General features: G+C 48.9%; 1 protein-coding gene across 3 annotated transcripts; it reads left to right on the top strand.

Annotated features, from left to right (window-relative positions):
- On the top strand, positions 1 to 25,941 carry Wdr4 (WD repeat domain 4). 3 transcript variants are annotated; one of them, XM_004631940.2, is made up of 11 exons: positions 1 to 137; positions 2,046 to 2,111; positions 3,515 to 3,658; positions 14,177 to 14,333; positions 14,952 to 15,064; positions 17,009 to 17,069; positions 20,829 to 20,927; positions 21,756 to 21,820; positions 22,163 to 22,346; positions 22,856 to 22,925; positions 23,780 to 25,941. In XM_004631940.2, exons 1-11 carry the CDS (start codon positions 49 to 51, stop codon positions 23,968 to 23,970), a joined length of 1,239 nt encoding a protein of 412 aa, XP_004631997.1. In that variant the 5' UTR covers positions 1 to 48; the 3' UTR covers positions 23,971 to 25,941. The 3 variants fall into 3 exon arrangements, with proteins under 3 accessions (XP_004631997.1, XP_023571865.1, XP_023571866.1); XM_023716097.1 differs by lacking the exon at positions 3,515 to 3,658; XM_023716098.1 differs by lacking the exons at positions 1 to 137; positions 2,046 to 2,111 and having other exon boundaries at positions 3,534 to 3,606.
- The last annotated feature ends 395 nt before the right edge of the window (positions 25,942 to 26,336 follow it).

The raw sequence follows: 26,336 nt of genomic DNA on the forward strand, positions 1-26,336 counted from the left end.
AAGAGGCGCGGAGCAGTGCACGTGGATGGTGTAACTGAGGGAGGGTTCATGGCTAGTTCCGTGGGTCTGGCGTTGTGCGGGCAGGCGCTGGTTGTGCGGGGCGGCAGCCGATTCCTGGCCACGTCCACTGCGAGCAGGTGAGGGGGCCCAGGGCTGGGAGTTGCAGGGCGCGTCGGCCCCGTAGACCCCGCTTCCGCACTGCCAGGGTGCTCCGGGAAATCAGCAGTCAGTTCGCCACCCGCTCTGGCCCCGCATCGAGGTGAGGCTGCTCTTTCCTTGAACTGCAAGCCTGCGGCCCTCTCGCTACGACAGTGACGGGACCTTTGTGGACTTCCGGGCTCTGCAGTGGCTGCGCGGCGACCGTGTGGGCCGCCGGGTTACCAGGGGTGATTGGTCAGCCCAGCTTCGGGCGTCGCGGAGGAGACGAGCTTACTGTCAGCCTGCTCCCCCGCGTCCTCTTTGTTCTTCTGGTGGCGTTTGCCCCTCCACCCACACGGTTCTAGCGCTGGTGTAGTAAGAGGATTCCGTGCTTAAGATGCGCTCTGGGACCGCGACGCTTGCCTCCCTAGTACACTCGACGCTGTCTTCGCTTTCTATAATTTCACTTTCTTGTCTAAGTGTATCCCCAGGGCTTGGACAGCACCCCGGGTTCTTAAATTAGTATTTATTAATCGAGTACGCTTGATTAACGAACCTGGATGCGGGGGCAATTAGTGGTAGCCAGTTTCTGCCGCTTGTGTTTACTTTTCCAGGGTAGTTTTTTTTTCTTCCCCAGGGTAGTTTTGATTCTAAGTGGAAAACGTGTGTTAAACGGATAAACGTACACCGTACAATTTGTCGGATGTTAAGTACGGATCTCACAATTTACTAACCTGTCACATATACTAGATTGCTTTGTTTTAGAGACATAAAGCCCTCAGTAGCCCCCAGTACATGTCGCAGTGAACCAGTTGGGTACATTGAGACACCATCTGCTTGCCTCAGTCTGTTTTTGTCGTAACTGGGCTAGCAAAGACTTCTCTCTCTCTCCACAATTTCAGCGATCCCAGTGAAAAGCCTTTTAGGTGTAATCACTTTTAAAGCCAACAGCAACCAATGATGGACAAACCTTTTAGAGCTTTCATTGATAGAAACAACTGACTTCCACACATGTGCCATCGGCTCCCCACCACTGATATGTACAAGATAGCTTCCATGTGCCTAGGGGGTACGATAAACAGGATATCTTAGGGCGCAGTGTCTTAGGTGGCAAACCTATGTCATGTGTGCTGCAGCAGGTTGTGTCATTGAATAATCTAAGAAGTTCGCCATCGCTGGTTTGGGTTCTTACAGAGAAAATGGTCGCTGGAGCTTTTTCAGGTAGATAGGGCATCTTTCTGAACCAGTAATGGTGTTAAATTGGGATGCAGAGCTGGGTGTAGTGACTTTTGCCTGTTATTCCAGCACTCTTGGGAGGCTGAGGTAGGAGGATTTCTGGGAGTTTGAGGCAAGCCTGGGCTACATAATGAGTTTAAGACCAGCCAGAAATGAGACCCTGTCTCAAAAAAAAAAAAAAAAAAAAAAAAAAAAAAAAAATTTTGAATGCAGAATCTATAGAAAACTCAACAGTATTGACATATTGTCTTATAACCATGATGTATTTGTTTTTAGTACTTGAAAGAATTAATTCTATTTAAGTATTTTGTTTTATTGAACAGGTTTTCTTTCTTTCTTTCTTTCTTTTTTAAGACAATGTCTTACTATGTAGTGTAGGCTAGCCTCAAACTCTCAGTAACCCTCCTGTCTCAGCCTCTTGTGCTGGGGTTACAGGCATGTGCCACTATGCCTGGCTGAACTGATTTTCTTTGGAGAGAACCATGCTGATTGTATCCAAATAGTTTAGTGAATAAAGGTCATTAACTCTTTTCTAAAATACTGTACTCAGGTTTCTTTTTTGTCATGGGTAACACCAGTAATTTTAACAAGTATATAGATGTTTTGTTCCAAGGAAAAAAGAAACCAGTGTTTTTGTTAATAAAGTGTTCATTTTGTTGTTTCCCTTTTAGTGATGATGGCAGCCTCTTCACATATGATTGCAGTGCTGCAGAAAAGAAGGTGCAAGAGAATAAAGGGTGAGACTGCAGGAGGCACCAACGGGGGCCTCAGGGTTTGAGCGATGGGATTGGGGTGGTGGTGGATAGAGGAAATAATTGCTTTGATGAATTCTTAATTTCTGTCACCCATGGTGAGGATAACTAAAATCTACCTCAGGAAAGAAACATGAAAGTACGGTAGCCTTCAAGTTAGGGACTGAGAATATTTAGCACATTTCCATATCATTTAGTTTCTGTCAGTAACCATCTTTGGTTTTTTTTTTTGTTTGTTTGTTTGTTTGTTTTTTTGGCGGAACTGGGGATTGAACTCAAACCCTTGCGCTTGCCAGGCAAGCGCTTATACTACCGAGCCAGCTCCCCAGCCACCATCCTTGGCTTCTTGAGGTAATAGTGAACATTTATGGTACATTAAAGTTAGGTGTAACTTTTATTTATTTATTTATATGTATTTTAGTACAGAGTCTACAGAGTCTCATTACATAGATGGGACTCATAGTGATCCTCCTGTTTTCAGCCTCCCAACCACTGGGATTACAGGCGCGCGCCACCATGCCCAGTCTCAGTTGCTCTCTCAGTGCACTCAGGGGTGGGACTGGCAGGGCACGCGGGGGATCGAACCCCAGTCTTTGTGCCTGCCTAAGCAGGCGCTTTAGTCTGCTGAGCTATCTGACCAGCCCCTAGGTGTAACTTTAGATAATTGAAAGATAAAAGCAAAATGTGGGGATTTCATATGTTGGCTTTCTTTAGTATATTTGGTCTTTTGGCTCTGTCCCATTTTTATCTCTGATATGATTTGATCCCTGCCTATGATCTTGGATTAGTTATTTCCATGATGGGTGGGCTGTATGATCTTTCAGGTCTCTGTATAGTGCATTGGATTCCTGTGTGTTTGGTGGCATCCTCTGTTTAGTTAGGTTTTACCTTTATGAAGTTAGAGCTACTTTTTTTTGGTACTGGGGATTGGATGTAGGACCTTGTGCTTGCCAGGCAAGTACTTATGCTGCTGAGCTATCTCCCCGGCCAGAGCTACTTTAAAAAAATTTTTTTTTTTTTATGTATTTTTTACAGGGTCTCACTACGCAGCTCAGACTCAGTGATCCTCTTGTTTTCATCCTCTCTAGTGCTGGGATTAGGGCAGTCTCAGTGGCTGGCTCAGTGTGCCCACGGGCGGGGCCAGCACGACATGTGATGCCAGGGATCGAAACCTGGTCCCTGCACTTGCCTAAGCAGGCACTTAGTCTGCTGTCTCGCCGGCCATCAGAGCTTTGTTAACCTAGCATCTAATGTCTTTATATTCTGGCTTACATGGACTGCTTACCTCTTTTCCGCTTTTACTCACTGCACTGACAAGGCTAGTCATTGAGGAACAAAGCCATTCTTCCTCAAGTGAGGCCTCATTATTCCCCCTCTCTCTTTCCTAGGGAGGACGGACAGCCCATTGACCAGGGGAGTGACACGATTCTGGCGTCCACCTTCTCCAAGTCTGGCAGCTATTTTGCTTTAACTGATGACAGTAAGCGTCTGATTCTTTTCAGTACAAAACCATGGCAATGTCTGAGTGTCAGGTATGAAATGCTAACACTGAATCATTAAGATGTCCTGTGCACACCTTGTGCTTGCATGTCAGTAGCAATAGTGACAGCAGCCATAGTGATAAGCAACTAACATAAGTCCCAGCTAGGTATTGGAAATAGATTCCAGCACTGTATGTGTATTAACTAATTGAGTGCTCCTACCAGCCAGTGAGGGTGGCAGGGCCTTGTTTTTGCCCACGTTTGGGGGCAGTGTCTGGCTCAGGCCAGTCTGCTTAAGAGTGGCAGAGCTGTGCACACTTCTTTCTGTGTGCTTGCAGAGAACGGGAGCCGGGTGTCAAGGGGAGGTTGGTAATATAGACAGTAGCAGCAGTGCTCTGGGCCTGTGTTCCCCTTACCCAGTGCTGTCTTATAAATGTTCTGCTCCCTGTTTCCTTTTTCTCCTCCCCTGCCCTCCCCTCCTTCCTCCCAGGGGTTGGACTTGGGTCCCTGTGCTGAGCTATATCCCTAACCCTTCTTTATTTTTTATTTTGTGACAAGTTCATGTGAAGTTGACCAGACTGGCTCCCCCACACCCTCCCGGCTTTTTTTTTCCCCCCTGGTCTTTTTGAGACAGGTTTTTGCCATGTAGTTCAGGCTGGCCCTAAGCTTACTTAGCCCAAGCTGCTTTCGAGCTCCTAGTGATCATCCTGCCTCAGCCTCCTGGGTGTGAGAATTACAAGCATACACCACCATACTGGTGCCTCAGGCTGTTCTTATACTATAAACCTGCTTCCAGAGTAGCTGGGATTATAGGTTTGAAACCTCACGCCTATCCAGATTTGCATTTTTGTTGGCTTTGATAATCTTATACATGTGTTAGTGATATGAGTCATGGAGTTGTTTTCTTTTTGGTATTGGGACTTGAACACATGACCTTGCACTTGCAGGCAGGTGTTATGCTGCTGAGCTACATTCCCAACCCCCATCATGGGGGTCTGATTGTTTTGTGATATTGAAGTAGATACACAGCAAGATTCTGTTGGGGAGGGAAAAAAAAAAAAGATCCTGTTGAGGACCGTCATCTCTCCTCCCTGAAGCTTAGCTATTTCTTGACAATCAGTGATAAACATAGCAGTCACAATGCTTGAACTACTGAGGTTAAGCAGTTTTTCTTTGCAACTGGCTCATACCATGTTGGATTCAGCTGAGCTTTGTAGTCTTGTTATTTCGTCCTCTTCTCTTTAATTTAATTTTTTTGTGGAACCGGGGATTGAACTCAGGCCCTTGAGCTTGCCAGGGAAGCGCTTATTCTACTGAGCCATCTCTCCGGCCCTCAGGCCCTCATCTTGTTTTCTAAGAGAATAAACAGCCAAATCTCATGTGGCATTAGAAGCAAGAGGACTCACAGTGCGCTTTCTTCTATTCACATTCAGAGTAAAGCCTTACAGTATTGCTTCATCTTTAGCATAAGTATGTTTTTGGTATTAGATAGGTAAAAGATACAGATGAGAAACTTAGCACACAACAAATCAAAGATATGCACCCTGACAGTTTACTAGTAAGAAAATGGCTTTTAAGATGTGTGACCATGTGTTTGATGTTAAATTGCTACATCACCTGTCACAGCTTGCCTATATCATCCTGATTTTTTTGTTTTAATCTTTTTATTTATTTGGTACAGAGTCTCACTGTGGCAACTTGGACTCAGTGACCCTTCTGTCTCAGCCTCCCCTGTGCTAGGATTACAGGTGTGCACCACCACACCCAGTCTCAGTGTTCAGCGTGCCTGGAGGCTGGGCTGGCGTGGCCATCATCTTGATGTTGAAAGGCCTAGCACGTGTCTTCTTGGCCAGAGTAGCTGATGTACTAGTGAATCATGTGGGATATAACCAGGTAAAATACATTTGGGCTAGAGATGAATCTGGCAATGTGTCCTTAAGGTTTACAACCTGAGTCCCCCCAATGGGACCCCTCCAGGCTGGATATCTGAGATCAGGTGCTGCAGTGTGTCCTGGTTTTCTCTTTCTTGCTGAAACCATATGACTTTGTTCACCAACCCTCTGTTGATGAATTCTCTCCTATATTCTGCTTGTTCTCCTGTTTTCAAAAGCACTTAGTCAGATTGGACCCTGACGCTTTTGTATCTATCACCTTTGTAAAGGCCCTCCCTAAGCATAGTCTTACTCTGCAGGGTAGATCAGGGATTTTTTTAAATTTTTTTGTGGTACTGGGGATTGAACTCAGGATCTTGCACTTGCCAGGCAAATGCTTATTTTACTGAGCCATCTCCCTGACAAGATCAGGGATTGAAACTGAATTTTAGGGAGGCAGAAGGGTACAGTTAGCTCGTACGAGTTAAAATCCTGTCTTCCTGACACTGGTTGCTCAGTTTATGTGTGGAGAGCATGCAGGGCTGCGTCTGATTCTGAGGAGGTGCTTTGGGCCCAAAAAGATGAAAGTCAGATGATCTGAAAGAATCTGATGTGAATTTGTTTGCTGAAGTGGCTGAGCTGTGCCACGGATCTGTGCACAGGAGCCCCTAGTCATCTTATGAAAGTGTAGGTTTATTCATGCAATGTGGGCTGGAGTGGGTGATATGTAGTTTATTGAATCCAGAGCCTCATACTTGCTGCAAATGGATTCCACTGTAGAGCTCCACCCCTACTTACAATTTGTCGTTTTATTGTGTTGCATTCTGGGTAACTGAAGTGCTGCCAGACTTGGAGCTGTGTTTGGAGCAGCAAGACATGGCTGCACTCAAGCCTTCCTCTTGGCACTGTGAATGTGCCGCAGATGCTGCCATTGCCAGTTGGGTGTGGGCAGTGATCCTGGGCAAAAGGAGGCCTGGTGTCTGCCTGGACCAAAGGTTGCTTTCCGCGCTGATGGGTTAATGCAATCCAACACAGGCTGCAGACTGAAGGGCCAGGGATCTGCAGTGGCCATGTGACTTTGTTCATCCCTCTGTTGATGGACTTTCTCCTATATTCTTCTTGTTCTGCTGTTTCCAGATACCACATGGATGTGATATTTCCCATTTCTCCTAACCCTGTAGGAGAAATCTTTGCAGATGAATTGCAAGGTCACATTTGTAATTTAGATAATTTTTTTTTCTTGGACACTAATATTCCTAAAAGCTTTATTTGTAGTAACCCAAAACTGGAAAAAACTCCAATGTGTGTTGAAGTTAATTGGTTCATGGGTAAGCAAATGTTGGTTTTATCTGTCTAGACAGGTAATTTCTGAGGAGTAATACCTATCCTTCCAGAGTGTAAAACTGCCTCTTGGGGGTGAGATGTGGATCAGAGATAGTGCTTGCCCTACATGTATAAGACCCTGGATTCAGTTCTCAGTGCTGCAAACATGACAGAAATAAAGTTAGAAAATGCATTTTTCTCCTCATGGACCACCTAATCAAAACCTTATCAAATCATACAGTTTTAGGCAGTTGATAGAAGAAAAGTGATACCTTCTACTTGACTTTTTAAGAATGAGGTTGGCCAGCCTTTCTGTAGAACTAAGAATTGTGTGTACTTCGTGAGCTTTCATTACATTTTTTATTTGGGAGTGGTACCTTTTTTACTGATTTTAGGGACCCTCTGTGTGTTAGCTAATTTCTCAGTTTTCTATCACTGTAACTGTTAGATAAGCACCCTCAACAAGGAAGGCTTATCTTGGCTCACAGTTTCAGAGGTCGCTGGTCACCTGGCACTATTACTTTTGGATCAGTGCTGAAGCAGAACCTCTTGGGAGGAGTGTAGGAGACACTTCCTGGACCTCGTCTCAGTCCAAGAAGCCAATATTTATAATCCCAAAGTTACGTTATTGGAATCCCATCAAGTTGATTCCAATCTACCACTTAGAATGCTACCCACGGCGAAAGTAAAGACACTAAATTATATTTTCAATCATCGGGGAGTCAAGGGGCTCTAAGTCCAGCCACGAAGATGGCTTTCCGGAACCAAGAGAGCGACCCAGGGCCTCACCCTGTTTTTATTCAGTGGGGGAGTGGCTTGAGGATTGACTGAGAATTGTGGGAAATAGGTGATCATTGTGAGCTGAGCTAGGTGGGTGGCCTACATTTACCTAAGGCCAATTGATAAACAGAAGTCCTATCCAGGTCTGTACATAGGAAATAGGGTCAGGCTCAGTCAAAATGGAGACAGTCACTCTTCTTTCAAGAAGAGCTGCTCAGGTGGTATTCCACAGAGGCGTGTGTGGCAGAGCTTGGCCTCTTACTGTATGGCAGCCAGGAAGCAGAGAGAGGAACCAGGCCTGCAGGGTCCCCTTCAAGGGCACTCCTGATCTGATTACCCTGTTGCACTCCACCCACTAAGGATTCTGCCATGACCCTGCAGCAACACAGGCTGGGAACCAGACCTTCTCAGTGTGGTCTGCGGGGATATTTATGACCCAGAATGGGACAAATCTGTGATTCACATACTGACAAGATTCAGGCTTCTTGTGGGACCTTCCATTCAAGGTTCTCTCTGAGCTTTGGTTAGTTAGTAAGTTAGGTCATGGAAGTTAACAATTCCTCAAATCTGCGTGGGTCCCCCTGGAGAATAGGTAGATGACCTACCACACTGATTTTTCCATTTTTCTCCTTTGATTTTGCTTAATACAAAAAATTGAAAATCATGGAAGAATATAAGGTGAGATCCAAAAATGTACCCTGGATTTCCCCACCCAGTGATCCTGTTCATGAGTACTGGGTATACCCTCCAGGTTTCCCTGCAGCATCTTGCGTGTGGGGGTTGCCCTGTGTGCACCAGTTTGTCTCCTGTCTCCTCACTCCTGGACAATTTGCCACAGGAGGGATTGCTGGTAACAGTAGTGCTCAAGACCACCTGACTCCACCTGCATGTTTGGACTCCCTGGGCCCCCTTTGGTCTACTCATTCATAAGATGGAATTGCAAAACTCACCTAGAGCTGTTGTCCTGAGGTCACAGAGAATGGTTAAGGGATGCACATCTGTCCCCTGGGAAGGAACTGCCTAGGCATTGTCCAGGAGTATTCCAGGTTCCAAATCACCATGTTAGATCATGGGAGGCAGGGCCCCCACTTTTTCTAGTGTTCGGTCCTAGGAGAAGAGGCCAAAGGCAAGGTTCCTGAATTGCCATGTGGAGGTGTCCCCTGTGCCGAGGCCTTAGACCCTTGTGGCTGAGGTGTGGGGGAGCTGCCCAGACTGTGTGACCAGACCTATGGTAGCTTTGCGAAAGGGCCACATTTGCACTTGCTCTTTAGGTAGACTGTGGTCATGAATTCTTCATTGTGAACAGTGTCATGGGAGTTGTAAGCTTGCAGTACAGTGTCACTATTTGTCAGTTTGGGCATGGTGCTTACTTTGAACTTGGGAGTCAGGTGTGTGAGCAACCACTACAGCTCCTGCACCTTGAGGCAGCCAGCATCCTGCACTCCCCTGGGCTCTGATTGCTCACCAAGGGATCTGGTCTGTGCTTCCGAGTCCAGCATGGTCTGATGATGCAGGACAAGAAGGCTCTTGACCTCCAGTGGCTCCATGGGACTGTCAGGCTTGTCAGATGACATCACTTAGGGACAGGGCTCCGTGGGTACCACACAGGCCTGCAGGGGTGTGCAGACCCCAGGAGCTGTGTGTTAATCCGACCCATCTATCCTCATCCTGTGCAGGGTGCCAGTTTAAGCAGTGTTGTGTATTTTGAAAGCAGCATGTGGCAGTGAAACTTGGGGTGGGCAGAGTGAAAGGTGGCAGAGTAGCGTTGGTGTCAGTTTTTCCATTTAGCTGTTTGCTCTTGTTTTGAATTTTTGTCTATTTTTACTTGGCAGTTCTAGGGATTGAACCCAGGCCCATACATATCCTAGGATACATTCTACCACAGAGCTGCATCTCCAGCTCTTACTACTGGATTTGTTTTAAATTCACACCAGCAAGATAACTGGGAGATTTTCATCTCAGACTCTGGAGCACAGGATGTGACTGGGTGCAGCCAGGAAATCTGAGTACAGAATCCAAGCTCTGGTGGGTGTGAGAGCTACCATTGTCTGTGGGAGCCCGCGAGACCTACCTTACTGTGCTGCAGTTTGGCGACTTTTGGGCTATTGGATCGAGGACTTGGGGTCCCCTCTGCCTCAGGGGTTTCCCTGAGCTCAGCAACAGGCATGTCACCACCTTGTCATCCTCTGGATTAAAATTCCAGGACAGTAGGCATGCATGCTGGCACCTTTATCCCTCAGGCTTTTGGCAGATTCCTCAGTCCTCCTTTTCCATCTACTTAAAATTTATTGTAGGGGGTCTGCCCCTTAGCTCAGTTCTTTAAGTGGCTGCTTCAACAAAGCAGTCAGGCTCAGGTTGCTGTGGTTCGATCCCCACAACACAAGACAGCCAGTCATGCCTTGAAGGCATTCAGCAAAAAAAAAAAAAAAAAAAAAAAAAAAATTATTGTGGGTAGAGTACAGTCCTTCTCTCTTGTGGGAAGTCTCATCAGGGTTGGCCTGGGGGGCCTAGCAGAAAGAGGGTGCAGAAGAGAGGGGAGGCGGTTTGATTGGGATGTGGGCACTGCTTGTGGGACGGTCAGGTGGGTGGGAGTAGAAAGACCACAGGTTCTCATGGTTTATGTTGGCAGGTGCTGGCACAGGCCAGTCAGTTCACCATGGGGCTGCTGTGTGCCTCATCTGATTGTCCTTTGCCTGCTAAAGGTTGAGATCCTTCAGCGATCTAATTGGGCCCCCCACAGGGCCCCTCTACCATAAAGCTCCATTTTAGGGGTTCCATATTCTCATGGTTTATGTTGGCTGAAGGCCCAGGCCTTTGTGCTGCCATGGGACTCACTTGAGCCCAGCTCTGGGACCAGAACCCAGCGCTGACCGGTGCTGTTTGTAATATGCTGCCACTTTTCTGTCCTAACTTTGGGTATCCTAAGGCACAGCCAAATAAGTTGTGGGTGACAGTTGTTTTCCAGGTGGCAGTTTAGAGTGATAGAGGGTCAGGGCGGTGGGAGACCCTGGCCTGCCTTGGAACTGAGATCAGGGTTCCCAGACAGGGTGGTGAGTGACACTGTAAGTTTTGCATTCTTATGGGTAAGTGATCTTAACTGTGCAGTGGCTCCTTCCTAGGAGAGCAGCAGGGCACCTAAGGATAGAGCTCAAGAAGTCAGAGCTGGATTGGCTATGTGTCTAGCTGCTAGGTACAGGAGTTAGGAAGGGTCAGTGTACGAGTGGCACCCAGTACCCCCAGTACCCTGGCATGGCTTCACAGAGGCATGGCGGGCCACAACTTGGCCCTCTGGTTGACTGGGAGGCAGGACAGGTGGGAAACAGCACTTGCTTCTTCTGCCCTGAAGGCAGGGCTCTGAAACTAGGACTCAGTGGAAGGAAGAGAGAGCTTGAGTGGGAGCTTTCAGCCTGCACACTACTATTGACCTGTTCACTCTGCACCTGACTCCTCACTCTGCACCCAACTCCCTTATGTTCTGATTCCTACATCTGCTGCACCACAGCTTCTGGCTGGGAAGATTTTACCCTGAGAATCAGCTGGTCTCTTCCTAGTGGTCTGGGGCAGAGCATGAAATGAGTACGTTGGCCCTGCAGAGCCAGGGGCAGATGGTGGCCCATTGTGCATGGGTAGCACCTGTGTGGTTTCTTGTGCATCCTGATTAGCCCTGCCCCAGAGCCCAGTTGTCTTTCTGTTGTCACTGTCTCCCCATGACTCTCCTGCCTGTTCTGGAGCAGGAAGAGGAGGAGGAGGAATGGTCCTTGCAATGTGGCTTCTGTGACAGGTTGTGAAGTGGCTGTACCAGGCCTTTCCTCTCTTCTGCTGTCCTTTGTCCTGTGTGGGTCCTGTGCTGGTAATGCTGTTCTTCCAGCCCTGCTCCATCTTGGACTGTGAGCTGTTCACTTTCAGCTCTTTGTCAAGAGTGGCCACTGCCTGTCCTTGGGTACAGAGGAAACAAGGACAGCTACTTTGTTGTGACCTGCAGACGAGTGTCTTAAGTGTGTGCATAAAGCAATATTGGGAGGTATATTTGCATAAAATGACACATGCAGGTGTTAAGCTTGCCTGTGGACAGAGTAGCATCCTGCACTCTGAACCGTGACCAAGAGGGGGCAGACGCCCTGGCTTGTGACAGAATGGGTGCTGTGGCTTCATTGTTTACTGAGCCAGTGGGCAGATGTGACAGGTCTTGGACTCCAGATCAGGGATTTGGTGAAAGTGACAGTCCCTACTGGCTTTGCCATTCCTAGTAGGCACAGGGGCAGGACCATCTGGCACTTTCTGTGGGATTCCAGTGCCACATGATGCCGCTGGCAGAGGTGGCTAGAGAATCAGAATAGGTGGTGGCTTGTGCTTTTTGTCCCTGAGGGCAGTTCAATGTGCAGTGTCCCTTGTCTCTCAGATTCCCAGAAGAGCTTCAGAGCTTCTGGGGTCCCCACATGTCATGATAAATGGGTTCCAGACGTACGACACAGCCAGTAGATATATATCAGATATTCACACATAGGTAGCCCTTGCTACTTGACTGCTTTGAAACTCTAGGAATTGGATACTGGATGCATTTTTTTTTTTTCAAAGTTTTATTGACAAACAGATAGCAATGAGACAGTTTCAAATCATATCGGAAGGACAGTTTCAACAAATAATACACTGCATATATTCTTCTTAGTGGTTAATTGCTGTACAAGATGCGGACTTGTGATCCCATTTACAAACACCATTAGAACAAATCATTCTATTCATTAAGAGAATGCAACTATATATCTATCCCAACCTCTTTGAATACACAGATACAAAATGGACATTCATCAGTATATCCCATTTTTTCTAAGTTCCGTTATTGAATATTATAGGTGTGTAAACTCAGCAAAATATTCTAAAAGAGTCCAGTAGCCCATAATAGCATTGGGTCTTCTGTTTAACTGGCAATGTCAGAAATTATTGACCTGAGTCCCCCACAGCTCAACCCAACAGCATGGCTTTATTTCTTATATTTCGACTTCATACTTTTCTACTGGATGGTTAAGACCAAGGTAAAGCAGGACCTATGCAACAAGAGTTGTAGCTTTTTGGTCTGAGAAGGTCAGTAAAATGTCCTCAGGATTTATCTTGAGATCCTGTACCTCAGATTGTAGAACCTTCATCAGTGCAGCCATGTGGATGAGTCACGGCCATTGCTTGGCCAATGTGCTCTCTGTGAAAGCCTGAGAGAGTGTCTTCTCCCCATGTGACTCTCCTTAGGCACACTCTACGTCATCGATCACTTTCCTCTTTGGCCCCATAATCTTCTTGATCAGAAAATTTGGGACACTACCGAGGTACATGACGTTACAGTACAAGTTCTCATATGTCCTGAGTCTTAATTGACCTTAGAAGGTTAGGGCCAAAATGTTGGCTTTCCTTGTATCCTTCCTTTTTCTCTAATTTGGTCTGCAAACTTAGGTTGTTAACCATCCAGAAGAAAAGCTTATTGTTATTATCAAACGATTTGGGCTATCAATCTTAACCTCACTATCTCACTGCATTTCAAACATCATAGGCATAATAAGGAACAGGTATTTTTCATCAAGTATTGATATGTTGAACTTTAAGTCCCTACATAATATGATAAAAAAACATTTAAAAATTAGATTATATTTTAAAAAATAGGATAAAGAATTCTATGCTTCTCATACTGGATGCATTTTGATGTAAGCATTTATTATTATTATTACTACTACTATTATTATTATTATGTATTTAGTATAGGGTCTACAAGGTCTCACCACACAGATTGGACTTGTGATCCTCCTGTTTTCAGCCTCCCAAGCATTGGGATTACAGGCATACTCCACCATGTCCAGTCTCAATTGCTGTCTCAGCGTGCCCGTGGAGGCAGGGTCCACACGGCATGCTGGGGATTGAACTTTGGCTGCTGCAATCTGCCTAAGCAGGTGCTTTAGTCTGCTGAGCTATCTGGTCGACCAACATTTTGTGTCCCAGTAATTACTGTTACTTGATGTGGAAGCTAGAATTTGTCAGTATCCATTGCCTTATGCCCTTTCCCAGCTGAAACAATTTCTTAAGGAATTTTTTTTTTTTTTCTTTTTCCTGAAGGATGCCTTTAGGGCAGGTCTGGTTTGGCTTGAGGATGAGGGGATCGAGCCACAGCATCCTGAGCCTGACTGCTTTGTTTCAGCAGGCACTTAAACACCTGAACTAATGGGCAGGCCCCCTGAAACAATTTCTTACTCCTGGCACCAGTTAATGATGAGTACCACATTGGCACCACGTCGCAATCATCATCATTGATGCTGTTATCTGTAGCTGGAAGAGAGGTGCTGACCTGCACCAAATCTGCGCACAGAGCCTCCCAGCTTGGCCTCATCTATCTCCATCGTGCTAGACAGAGCTCACACAGAACCTGTTTCATGGTGTGGTGTGGACTGTCCCATGTAGCCTGCTGCATTCTGTACTGAAATGAGAGTGGTTGGTGTGCCTGCCTGGCACGATGTGCGTCAACATTGAGCCATTTGAAGCAGAGCTACCTGTGGCTTAAAGGCTGTGGAGGATCCCATGTCAGTCTGACAGTGACAGGGGTGTTTCTCTGGCCTTGCAGGTCCGTGGTAAGGCGGTGCACAGCCCTGACCTTCACAGCATCTGAGCAGAGGGTCTTGGTGGCTGACAAGTCTGGTGATGTCTACTCCTTCTCGGTGCTGGAGCCACATGAGTGTGGCAGGCTTGAGCTCGGTCACCTGTCCATGCTCCTGGACGTGGTATGTGGAGGACATCTTGTGTCACTGCTCCATCCAAGGCCTGGGCAGGGGGCTCTTTGGGAGCAGGAGAGCTTGGGATGGAACTGAGGTGAGGGAGGAAGCAGGCAGGTTGTGGGAGGGGAGTTAGGAGGTGGTCTTGTGGTTCTGTAACTGCTAGACAGCTTTTATCAGGGCAGGGACCTTAACTCAGACATGCTGGAGAGGAGGTAGGAGCCGTGAACCTGTCTTCCTCTGTCAGTGCTGTCATGTGCCGTGGCTGCTCTTGTCACTCCTGCCTGTGCCTACCCCTTCTGGGATCTCACAGGTATCTGGAGCACCCTGCAGCCCAGTGAGGCCCAAGACCTGGGAAGACCCTGGCATGAATAGTGGGGTGGGGTGTGGATGAACACTCAGCAGAACTCAGTGACTGCCTAGACATAGGGCTCATGAGACAGTGACCCCGTGGGGTGGAGTGGAATAGGAGTTGGTCCACGTATGTCATGGTGCAGGGTTGGAGCCACCCAGAGAGGTCTACATGGAAGGAGTCCCGCGGCCCATCTGCTTGGAGGAGTGTGGGGTTTCTGATATCTGGGATAAGCCTCCAATCACCTTGTTCTTTTCTGTCCCCTGCTTTCACAGGCCCTGAGTCCTGATGACCGCTTCGTGCTCACTGCCGACCGGGATGAGAAGATCCGCGTCAGCTGGGCCGAGGCACCACACTGCATCGAGTCCTTTTGCCTGGGGCACACAGAGTGAGTACAGAGTCCAGGAACTTCTAAAGAGTGTACTCTCAGAGTACGCAGAGGGCACAGCACTAGTGTAATTGTCGGAAGCGTGCAAAGCACTTTCTTTAAAGCAGTGGAAGTGACCAGAGAGTTCATTCAGCTCTGAGCTTGCTGCTGTTTCCTGGATTGAGTGGGATACAGAAGCCTCCTTTAGCAAGGTGCTGTTGCTCTATCTGTGCCTTGTGATTGCCTTTGATACTGATTTAGCTGTTTGTCAATTGTTACTAACCAGCTCCGGAGCCCATGACCTGAAGGCCTTCAGCCAGGACCCTCTGTGGCCTTTTCATGTGCTGCTTCAGCCCACAAATGCTCTTCCTGAGACACTGCCCTCACCTCCTCAGCTTCTGTCTGATGCTACCTGTTCTCTTGGGCGTTCCCAGCCAGTCCTTCAGGGAAATATTCTGAATATACCTTTTTTTGTTAAAGTTCATGTATTTATTTGGTATAGGGACCTACTATGCAGCTCAGACTTGGTGATCCTCCTGTGTTCAGCCTCCCCAGCATTGGGATTACAGGCATGTGCCATCACGCCTGGACTCAGTCACTGGCTCAGTGAGTCTGGGGGGTGGGGCCGCCATGGCATGTGGATCAAGCAGGGATCAAATCCCAGTCCCTGTACTTGCTTAAGCAGGCGCTTAGTCCACTTAGCTATCCTGCTGGCCCTGATACATCTTTTTTAAAATTAGGGTCTCTCCTTATAGTTCATGCTATCCTCCTTAATCTCCTGAGTGCTGGGATTACAAGGGTGCACAACCACACTTGGTATTGTAACATGGATATACTAACTTAAGTAAAAATTGTCAAAATTTGTTACTCTTGTGTGTGTGTGTGTGTGTGTGTGTGTGTATAGAACCCAAGAACTCCTGTTTGCAAGACACATGCTATCTCTGAACTCCACCTGCCCATGATAGTCCTAGTTCATTTTTGCCTGTTCCTCTGGTTTTTATGTGAGGTATCTAGCCTACCTGGAGCTCTGTGGGTCACGCTTGGGGCTGATGTCCCCTTGAGCTGGTGACAGTATGTGGACATCCATTCATACTGTCCCCAGCACTCAGTGGTTCTAAGAGCACTTTGCCGTGGATCTGGTCAGAGCTTGCTGCTGGATAGGTCTACTTTGCAGCAATTGATTGTTTTGTTTCAAACGCTTGGAGACTGCTTTCTGCTGTTTTCTGTGGCTTCCTGGAGGCTTCTAGTGCCCCTGGCATGAGTGCAGGCTTCTCCTGTCCTGGACAAGGTTTGTCTTCCCTCCTGAGAACCTGAGGTTTGGAGCCCACTCCCTGCAGGAGGCAACCTGTGGAGGTGCCAGGGTCTTTGCTTCAGAGGCTGGGGAGCCATGACTAGTGGGGACTAAGGGTGCCCAGGCCAGCCTGTGTGGGAGCTGTACATTAACAATCACTTGAGGCTGTGTTGAAATTGGGTTAGCAGGGGGCTCGGGCCTGGAAGCTGCTGGAGGCAACTTGGGGATCCTTGAGGTCTCCTGGGGATCACTCCTGGTGGCTGCAGTGTTCTGTACCGTGCTGCTACAGCCTGAGCATGGGCAAGCTAGGTTCAGGGTAGACAAGTCCCTTGGTTGTACAGGCTCTGGCCCTAGCTGTGAGCTGATCTGACTGCCTGTTGGTGGGGCTGCTCCCTCCTGTGCTCTGCCCCACAGCTTATCTATTGTCACCTGCCTTCTGTGCAAGGACTGAAGGAGTGGAGGGCAGCACGCTCTCGGGCTCCCCACAAGTGCCCTGGGAGTGCATCAGCCCTGCCCTTGGTGAGAAGTATGTCCTTGTTGGGTACCTTGCCACGTGTTGTCACTCCAGAGGCTCTCCCCAGTCCTGGCTGATGGTGGGAGCCAGTGGAGAGGTTCCTTCCTAGGTGGTCACTGCACCCCAGAGCCTGGGCTCACCCTTGCCTCTTACCCTTTAGGTTTGTGAGCCGCATCTTGGTGGTGCCTGGCCATCCGGAGCTGCTGCTGTCCTCTTCTGGGGTGAGTTTCCTTTGTGGACATGGTGAAACCCACAGTGAGCCACCCTGGTGTCTGGCAGTGTTGTTGCTGGGCCCATTCATCCCTTCGGTCAGTAGAGTTCATTCAGTAGATGGTACCTGTTTCCTGATTCTTAAAGCTGCTTCTGGCTCACTGCTTGGCCACAGCCAGTCAGGCTTGTGAGGAAACAGGATGTGGATAGTGTGTGTTTGTGTATTGTGTGTGGTATAGGGGTGTGTATGGTGTAGTGCATAGGGGGTGTCTACGTATAGATACATAGGGTGGCTGTCTATGTTAGTGTAAGGCTGGGGTGTGGTGTGAATGTGTTATGTATGGGTATGCATAGTGTGTGGTGTTGGTGGGTGTTTGTATGGCTGAGTGTGGTGTGTGTGAGCATGTGGGGTATGTGTAGTATCCTGTGTGCCCATCTCTGTAAGAATGTGGAAGGCATCTGCCCTGACACAGGGGACAGGTGACCATGTAAGGGTCTCATAAATAGCTGGCAGGGAGGCCCCTCCTGACTCCTGGGGTCTCCTGGGGTCTGGCCCCCTTGTCTGGCAGATGGTGCTGTGCAGAGGACCTGTGGGTCTCTTGCTGGGCCTCTGCCACATGCCATTTGAATAAGAAAACTTCCCGACCACCAAAGTTGATCTGGAGGCTTCAGCACCAGTGTCAGAGATTTCATTCTGAGGGGGCTTCTCTGGAATGCTCTCCCTTTTTCACAAAGCTGGGCCCCACACCACTTGTTTTCTGTGGCATGGAGTGACTGCCCCTGCAGGTGCCACTGCTGAGCTGCACCCCCTGTGCCTCACTGGGCTCCGGCCCTGGCATCTGCTCTGCTTCCTCAAGCTCAGTCTCCTCCTGCCCCTCCCCATGTGGACATAGAGGGAAGGAGACTGGTGTGGCAGGGTCCCAGGGTGCTCCCAGTGTGTGCACAGAGCGCTCTCCTAAGGCCCTGTCTCTCCATAGTGACTGCTGTGTTTTGGTGGCTCATGTGTCATACAGTAGATTTTCACAAGGCATACAAAATACCATGTTTTTGAGCCTTCTTTTTTTGGAAATCCCATTATCCTAGAAGATTCTAGGTTGTCAGTTCGGTGTCATTTGTTTTTCTCTTTTCTCTTTCCTGTTTTGTTTTGTTTTGAAACAGGATCTCATACTGTAGTCCAGGCTGGCTCTGAACTCACTATGTAGCTTAGGCTGACCTCAAATTCATGGCAATCCTCCTGCCTCAGCTTCCTCAGTGCTGGAATTACAGGCCTGAGCCACAACATCCAGCTAGTGTCAGTTTGGTTTTTTGTGGGCCTCATGCATGAGGGCAAACACTATATCCTGAGCTCTTTCTATCCTGACAGCATCACCCGCTGTGTGCTCTACTTGGTTTTTCATTTGCTCCCTTTCTCCACCTCCTGTCCAAGTCTAAAGCCATCCTGCTTCAGGCCCTCTTTGGCGTAGGGTCTGTGATTGTAACTGGAAACATTGGGGTCTTCTCTCCCCCAGCCCTGCTGCATGTTGAAGCTGATAGGACCACAGCAGTCTGCATGTACTGCTGGTGTGTTGTGCCTGATCCTCACTCCCCTCTGTCCTGGGAAAGTTTTATTCTCTCGCTTCCTGTGCCTCCTACCACTTTTTTTTTTCCCCTAAACTTGATTAGCCTGTTGTTGAATTGCTTTAATTTTCTAATTTTTCTCTCCTGGTCAATTTCACCCGTATTCTCACTCTTCTGCTTTTTGGGAGATTGCTTCATCTTTTTTTTTTTTTTTTTTTTTTATACTCAGTCCAGGGTCTATAGGGTCTCACTACGTAGATTGGACTCAGTGATTCTCCTGTTTTCAGCCTCCCAAGTGCTGGGATTCCAGGTGGGTGCCACCACACCCAAGTCTTTTTATTATTATTATCACTTTAACTTTTTTATAGAATGTGCAGGTTCTGCCAATTTCTCATTTTAATCTTACTGTAATTTCCTAAATATATTATAATTCCAGCTCAAACTGAAATCTTGAAAAGTTGACAAAGTTTTATTTAGTGAGCTTTGAAAATTAGAACCATAAACAGAACTAGAGGAATCACTTTTAACTTCCTTGGGAAAACAATTTTGAAACCTTGAATACATAATTTATTCATTTATTTGTTTTTTTTAACTTAAATATTTTTTTAATAGGATAGTTTCAATAATTAATACATTGTACATTGTTATCTTCTTAGTGGTTATCCATAGTACAAGATGCAGACAGGATATCCTGTCCAAACACTATTAGTACAAATTTTTTTTCTCATTGAATTAAGCAAAAGTAACTATATCTATCCTAACTATTCTGTATATACGAATACAAAATGGTCCTTCCTTTGAATCCCCTTTTTTTGTTTAGTCCTGTCAGAAATGGGTATTCCATTGACATCTAAATACTATAGGTGTGTAAATTCAGCAAAACAATCCAGCAGTCCACAATAGTAGTGGGTTATCCGCAGAAGTTGTTGACTTGAGCCTTTCACAGCTCAGCATATTAATATGGCTTTACTTTATATACCTTATTCTTATACTTTTCTGCTGGATGGTTAAGACCAAGATAAAGCAAGACCTATATAACAAGAAATGTAACTTTTGTATCTGATAAGGTCAGTCAAGTACCCTAGTGGCTGTGACTCATCCATATGGCTGACACTGACAAAGGATCTACTGCGGTACAGGGTTACATGCCTAGTCTTAATTGCTGTCTCAGTGTGCCCCAGTGGCGGGGCCAGCATGGCATGCTGGGGATCGAACCCTGGCCGCTGCACTCTGCCTAAGCAGGCAATTGCTTCATCTTTATCTTCCAACCTTCTATGGAAGTTTTTGTTTTATTGAGAATATTTTAAGCCACTGTTTTTAGTGCTCTTTTATGAGCTCAGAGGGTTCTTATTTGGGGCTGCCCTTGCTGGGGTCTCTCACCTCCTTTTAGTCATTGAGTTTCGTTATCTGCATTAACCGTGTGTGTGTGTGTGTGTGTGTGTGTGTGTGTGTGTGTGTGTGTGTGTATACACGACGCATACCATTCACCTTTCTCATTTGTGTTCTTGCTTGTGTGCATCAAATATGAAGCTGTCATTTTCCTCAGCGATGTAGCTATGCACGTGGCACACGTGACTCAGTCAGAAGCAAGTCTTGGAGGTGGCTGTGGGCCTGGGGCACCCGCTTAGCATGGTTCGTCCTCTGCCTTAGAGATGCCCAGGGTTCTGCCTCGTTCATGGCCACTGTGCATTTGCAGGTTCTCTGTCCTCTTGTCTAAAGCAGCACTGTGGTGAATATTATTTTGTACTTAGAATTATGTCCAGTGCACTGTGGCCCTAGTCCCTGTGGTCATTTCCTGAATCTCTGACATTCTGGCCATTAGCCAAAGGATTTTCCATGGTCACCCGTTCTTAACACAGAGAAATGACTTGCATGCCACACACTAGCCCTACACATTTCTCCCATGTGTATACATGACCACTGTAGTGTGTGTACATCTCTGTGTGTACATCTCTTTGTGTACTTTAACCTCCTAGCCAGTGACAGTCTGGCTGTCATGGGTTCTGTGCATACTTTGCTGAGATGGTCTATTTTTTGGATGTTTTGTGTCTTTATGGGATTCTTAAATTCATGGTGGCAGCTGTGGCTGTCACAGGGGAAACTTCCACTGACCACATGTGGCTACCATCAGTGTCCTGTTCCTCTTGTCTGGGAGCCTTTGTGCCTTTGGTGAGCCCCTGAGACCCCTTGTGCTAAGCCATCTGTCTGTGCAGGACTGCACCCTGAGGCTCTGGGAGTACAAGAACGGCCGCCAGCTGTATTGCTGTGACCTAGCCAGTCTACAGGAGCCAGCCGAGCCCCAGGGCCACAAGGTAAGTCACACACTGTACTTGGGGCTTAGGGCATGGGGCTCACAGGGCACCACTTTGTGTGCTTGGTTGTGTGGGGCATACCATGTAACCATGAGAAACACTTCTTGGATATTGATGTAGGCTTTTCGCTTGGGAGAAGAGTAGTTTTCATATTTGGAAGGTGCCTGGTCACATAGGTGATAAGTAATTTTTACCTAGCCTTATTTGTATTTCTGTACATAGTTTACAGGAAATCCTTGAATTCTACTTGGGAGTAGAAAGAAGTGGGGCTTGTTTAGCAGCCACCAAAACCCAGATGTATGTTTTGTGAGCAGGTGAGCACAGGGCCACCTCAGCCTGCACTGTCCTATGGCCTGGCTTGGGCAGCCTGTGACCTGGACAGACTGCAGGAGCCAGCTGAGCCCAGGTACCACAAGATAGTCATACACAAGGTAGTTTACATCCTCCACAGGCTAGCTTGGGTTCTCACTGGGTGGCAAGGCCTCTGCCTTCTGCGGGCCAACAGGGAGTGCAGTAGCAGTGGGCCTTTCAGTACTTTGGGGATGGGACCTCTGAGGATCCTTTATTTGTAATGGATGACTGTCTCATCACCCCTTTTTGTCCTGTGTGCTCTGCTCCTGTCTTCTTGCCATTTCACCTGTTCTGTAGTTCAAGGCACTGCCAGGCTCTGGAGGCCAGCTGGGGTCACTCAGAGGCTCTGGGCATGGTAGGGGAATGGGGTGGCAGCCACTGCCCTCCTTCCCCACCCTGCTTGCTTACTGCATGTGGGTCAAGTGTCCTCCTCAGTGGGCACGGGCAGTGTCAGTGAGCAGCTGCTTTTCCCCACAGAGGTTTGCCGTGTCCAGGATTGTGTTCTGGAGCCAGGAGAGCTGTGTGGCGCTTCTGTGTGACTGGTGAGCCTGTGGGAGGGGAGCGGTAGGTGGATGGTTCTGGACCAGGATCTGCTGGGGAGAGGCCTGTGGGGTACTGTGGGCTCAGCCTCCCCCGGTAGTGAAGGTCTTTTCCAGTCTGGCTTTTCATAGTCATTGCATCCTGGAGTCTTCCCTGCACACTGATGGGGCTAGGACCACCCAGTGGTCATATTTGAGGGTGGCTGCAACTGAGTGATGCTTGCTGAGTGGTTTGAGAGGCTCAGCTGGGGCTCCTGGCTTGGCTGTCCTGTGGATGGGGCTGGTGAGGGCTAGGACAAACATGCATCCTGTTGCTGTGCTGATCATCCTTTCTTCCCTGGAAAGCCTTCCGGTGGTCTTCGTGTTCCACCTCAGTGCCTGCAGACAGCAGCTGGTGTTCAAACAGCAGCTGAAGTTCCCGCATCATGTGTGGGACATTGCGTTTGAGGAGGCACAGGGGCTGTGGGTCCTTCAGGACTGTCGTGAGGCGCCCCTGGCACTCTGGAGGCCTGCAGGTGGCCAGTGGCAGGTAAGGCTGTTGTTTTGGGTGTCAGGGGCCTGCTGTCTTTTTAGACCAGTGGTGGGATAGCAGCTTTGATTTTCTTGTTCCCTGAGTCCTGTCCCACCTAACGGTGTCAACTCCCAGGCCCATGATCTGGGGTGATGGCCAGGCTTCAACCAGCCTGTCCCTGCCATGATCCATCACCTTGTCCTGCTCCACGTGTCTTTCTAGTGATAAGGTAGCACTGGGTGTGTCATGAACACAGGCTCAGTGCCTCAGCCTTGGGCCTTGGGCCTCAAGGGGTCCTGGGAGCACACAGTCCTCATTACCTCGAGAATGCTCCTACCTTTCTTATGGGGTCACAGACGGTCAGGCAAGCGCGTAAACTTCTACACCCCTTAGCAGAGCCCTCTATCTGCCTGCCTTGGTCCCCCTAAACCCTTTGGTCTTCCTCTGAGTAGAGAGGCTGCTGAGGCTGAGGCAGGTGCTATTGGTGTCTGTATTGCCTCTTAACCTGGCTGCCCTGCCTTCTCTAGCCTGTTCCTGACAGTGCCGTGTCCCAGAGACTCTGCGGTTATCTCCAAGGCAGCTGGGCAGTGTTGGAAGGTGAGACCGGGAGCCCTGGGTGCTGTTGAGGCTCTGTGGGACCGAGCAGACCAGTGGGAAGTGAGGGAAGTAAGGGAAGGGCCTCTGTGACCCAGAGGGTGAGGATGAGGCTTCAGCCAGGACATGCCGGGAGCCAGAGCCACAGGACCATTCAGACCAGGCTTTCCTTGAAGGAAAAATGTTGCTGCTGGGAAGAAACCTTGGGGAGCCAGGCTCACCTCCAGCTAACAGCCAGGGATTTGAACTTAAATTTGGTTTCCAAGCTGTCTGCCAGGATGGCTGGATGGCTCTGTGAGGTGTAGAGGGTGACATGCTGGCTTCTCCCTCGTGTGTGGTTGGAGGCAGAGTGGAGTCAGCACCTAGCTGTCCATCCCACTGCATCATCCATATCTGCTTTATTCAGCAGCCCTTTCAAGGTGGCCTCATGGCCACCCACTGGGCCCTTAGGTGCGGTTCTCCCTGCCCAGCACCAGCCTCCTGCTGAGCCTTCCCTTGCTTTCCAAGACGTCCCCAGGTGAAGTGCACATTTGTAGCCTGGGTGGATTCCCTGCCAGGTGGGCAGTACAGAGTGTGATCAGGATGCCCATGGGTGGCAGCTGTGCTTTGTTCTTGGTTCCTCACTCCCACACCATCCCTTCAGCCACAAATTGATAGCAGGTACCAGGTCCAGCCAGTGTCTTGGATGTGTTCCTCGGAGCCCCCTACCAGTCCACTTAGGATGCTGGGTTGTCACCACACTGCCTCCTTATCCTGGGAGGGCCTTGCGGAAGTTCTAAGCTTGGGGCCCTGACAGAAGCTGAGTCCTAAGTTCTAAGTTGGTGTCCCACCTTGCATTGTTCTTGTCCTTGTCCCAGGCTCTGCCACTGTGGATGATGGCTTTTGTGGTCTCTACAAGGCGACCTTCGACAACATGAGCTCCTACCTGAAGAAGAAGGAGGAACGACTACATCAGCAGCAAGAAAAGAAGCGGCAGCGGAGCCCTCCACTGGCCGCCCCAGGACGAACCAAGAAGACACGGCCTGGGCGGGCAGCCTTGGGGTGCTGACCTTCAACCTGGGGACAGCTCTTGGCTTTCTGTGCTCCTGAGGGCAGCCGGTGGCCCCTGCTGGCTCAGCTGTGCTGTTTGGACTCTGGGTTCTGCACAGGCCCTTGCCTCTGCCAGCCTTTCTGGTGGGCTGACATTGTGAGCACTTCTCTTCATGTTGGTGTGCTCACACTTGCACTGGCTCAGGTTCCCTCCATGCCCAGCTGCTGTCCATGCTGGCCATCCTCGTCAGATGCAGCTTCCTGTGTGGAAATCTGCGGGTGCCACTGAGTTGTTAGGCCGTTGCTGCCGCCACCTCCAGGCAGTGTTCCACATAGCAGCCCCTGAATCTTGAGTATAGGTGAACGTCAGTGGCTCTATGACTCTGCATGGTTCCTATGCTTAGTAGCTGCCTGTGATGCCTGGCTCCATGGTGACCACTGTCTGGGCTGTGCAGGAAGGTCTTGTCTGTTCTTGAGCTGGGAAGGGACCCTGCTGTCGGCCTGGATCTTGCACCTTGGTGGGGACAGTTGTTGATGCTGCCCTCAGCTTTCTGGGTCTGTGACTTTGTTCTGTGCACACTGCAGGGTTCCAACCATCCAGCAGTAAAGAGGTGCTTTCTCTGTCCTGGGGTTCAGATGCAGCTGGTATCTGGTCTTAAGCTTCTTGGTGCATGCACAGCTGCAGCTGGTGGCTAGATGTGTGATTCCCGGAGCCAGGCTTTGCCCGCTGTCCCTGTCTTGGTACTGCACAATACTGTGTCAGTGACAACATGGCTGCCCAGAAATGGTCCTGATTCGAGGCCGCCACACCTCCATTTCTTAAGTGCCTTGTGTCCCAATTCCATCTGGGGGCAGTGCTGTTGGTGACTGGTAGGCCACTCCCTTCCCGGCTCAGGGTGGAGGGGTCCACACCCCGCAGACCGTGGCATATGCATAGCACCTGTTCTTAGTAATCGGTTCTTGGCTTTCGAAAAAATCTAGGCCTGGTCTGATGGTGCCCTGATTTGACATAGGGCTCCTCAGGGATAAGGAAGAGGCTCAGGGGTGGCCTGCTTGATGCCTGGCTCTACACACAAGCATGCATAGATCTGCAACCAAGCCCTGTGGGCTGGATTTTGCCCATTGCCTGATATGAGCAGGTGCTGCTTGTTTTATGATGTGAAAATCATGTTCAAAGCTCAGAGTCTGGGAGTACTGTACGCTTCTGACATAACTGCTGTGCTCTGTGCTATGACTACAGGAATGAGATCGGAAGCCCCAGAGGCTGCCAGGCCTGCAGTATTTAGTGTGTGCCCCTCACAGAGAAGTTTCCTGGTCCATCTTGAGTTCTTTTTAGAATTGTGGATTTTCGGTCGAGCCTGAAATAGGAGGATCACTGCAAGTTTGAGACCAGCCTAAAGCATGTAGTGAGACCTTGCGCCCCCCAAAATGGTGTACTGGTTACTTCTTTAGAAAAGGCTGTTCTGTTTGTTGGTCCCTAGTTCTCCATCTTGGTCCTTTGTCATATGTTTTCTTGGGCCAGGCCAAGTGCACACCTGTGGCGCCCAGCCCTCACCCTGGACCACCTCTGTGATCCCTTGGGTAGGATGAGGATCTGGCTCCAGGGCCCAGCCCAGGGCATTGCTGAGCTAGCCAGTGGGGAGGCTCCTAGCTATGCAGCAGTGCAGGGGAGCCTCAAAGGGGAGACTGGAGCCAGGGGACATAGTGGCACCAGCAGCCAGTGTGAGTGGAGAAGGGGTCTAAGGACCTTGTACCTTCTTGGCTGCCCTCCCTTCGGTGTTCCTGTGGCCATGTCTGGCTCACTGGCTCCAGGGTTAGGTGTGGCTTCCTGCTTGGCTCTCAGCTCTTTGGGGTCCTTAGGCATAGAGCTGACTAGGCTTGGTTCCTGCCTGTGGCCTATATGCCCATGTCCTTGTGATCCAGGAATTTCTTTTTTCTGTATTCAAGATAGGGTTTACAGGGTCTCACTATGTAGATGGGACTTGTAGTAATTCTCCTTTTTTCAGCCTCCCAAGAGCTAGGATTACACACTCACGCCACCATGCTCAGTCTCATTCGCTGTCTCAGTGCGCCCCATGGCTGGGGCGGTATAGCACGCCAGGAATTGAAACTCCGGCTGCTGTGCCCTGTCTAAGCAGGCGCTTTAGTCTGCTGAGCTATCAGGCTGGCCCTCAGGAATTTCTTACAATAGGTCAACCTGAGTCCCGCCTATCTTGTGTTTAAAGTCTCTGCCTCTATTGCCTCACCCCGTTTTTCTCCTTTCCTCAATCCTGCATCACTGCCCTGTTATCAGAGCTATTGCCCAACAGACTGGGTCAGAGCAGTTTCCTCATTCACAGGTTTCCATTTCCATGTCTTTTGGGAAGGCTTAGCCTGCTTATCCCC

This window comes from Octodon degus, unplaced genomic scaffold (assembly GCF_000260255.1).
Source record: "Octodon degus isolate 3935 unplaced genomic scaffold, OctDeg1.0 scaffold00045, whole genome shotgun sequence".
Taxonomy (NCBI): domain Eukaryota; kingdom Metazoa; phylum Chordata; class Mammalia; order Rodentia; family Octodontidae; genus Octodon; species Octodon degus.

Coding starts and splice junctions, on each gene's coding strand:
- Wdr4 (XM_004631940.2), top strand. CDS start 49: ATGGCTAGTTCCGTGGGTCTGGCGTTGTGCGGGCAGGCGCTGGTTGTG. Junction 15,065..17,008: donor TTTTGCCTGGGGCACACAGA/GTGAGTACAGAG, acceptor CTTACCCTTTAG/GTTTGTGAGCCGCATCTTGG. Junction 17,070..20,828: donor TGCTGCTGTCCTCTTCTGGG/GTGAGTTTCCTT, acceptor CTGTCTGTGCAG/GACTGCACCCTGAGGCTCTG.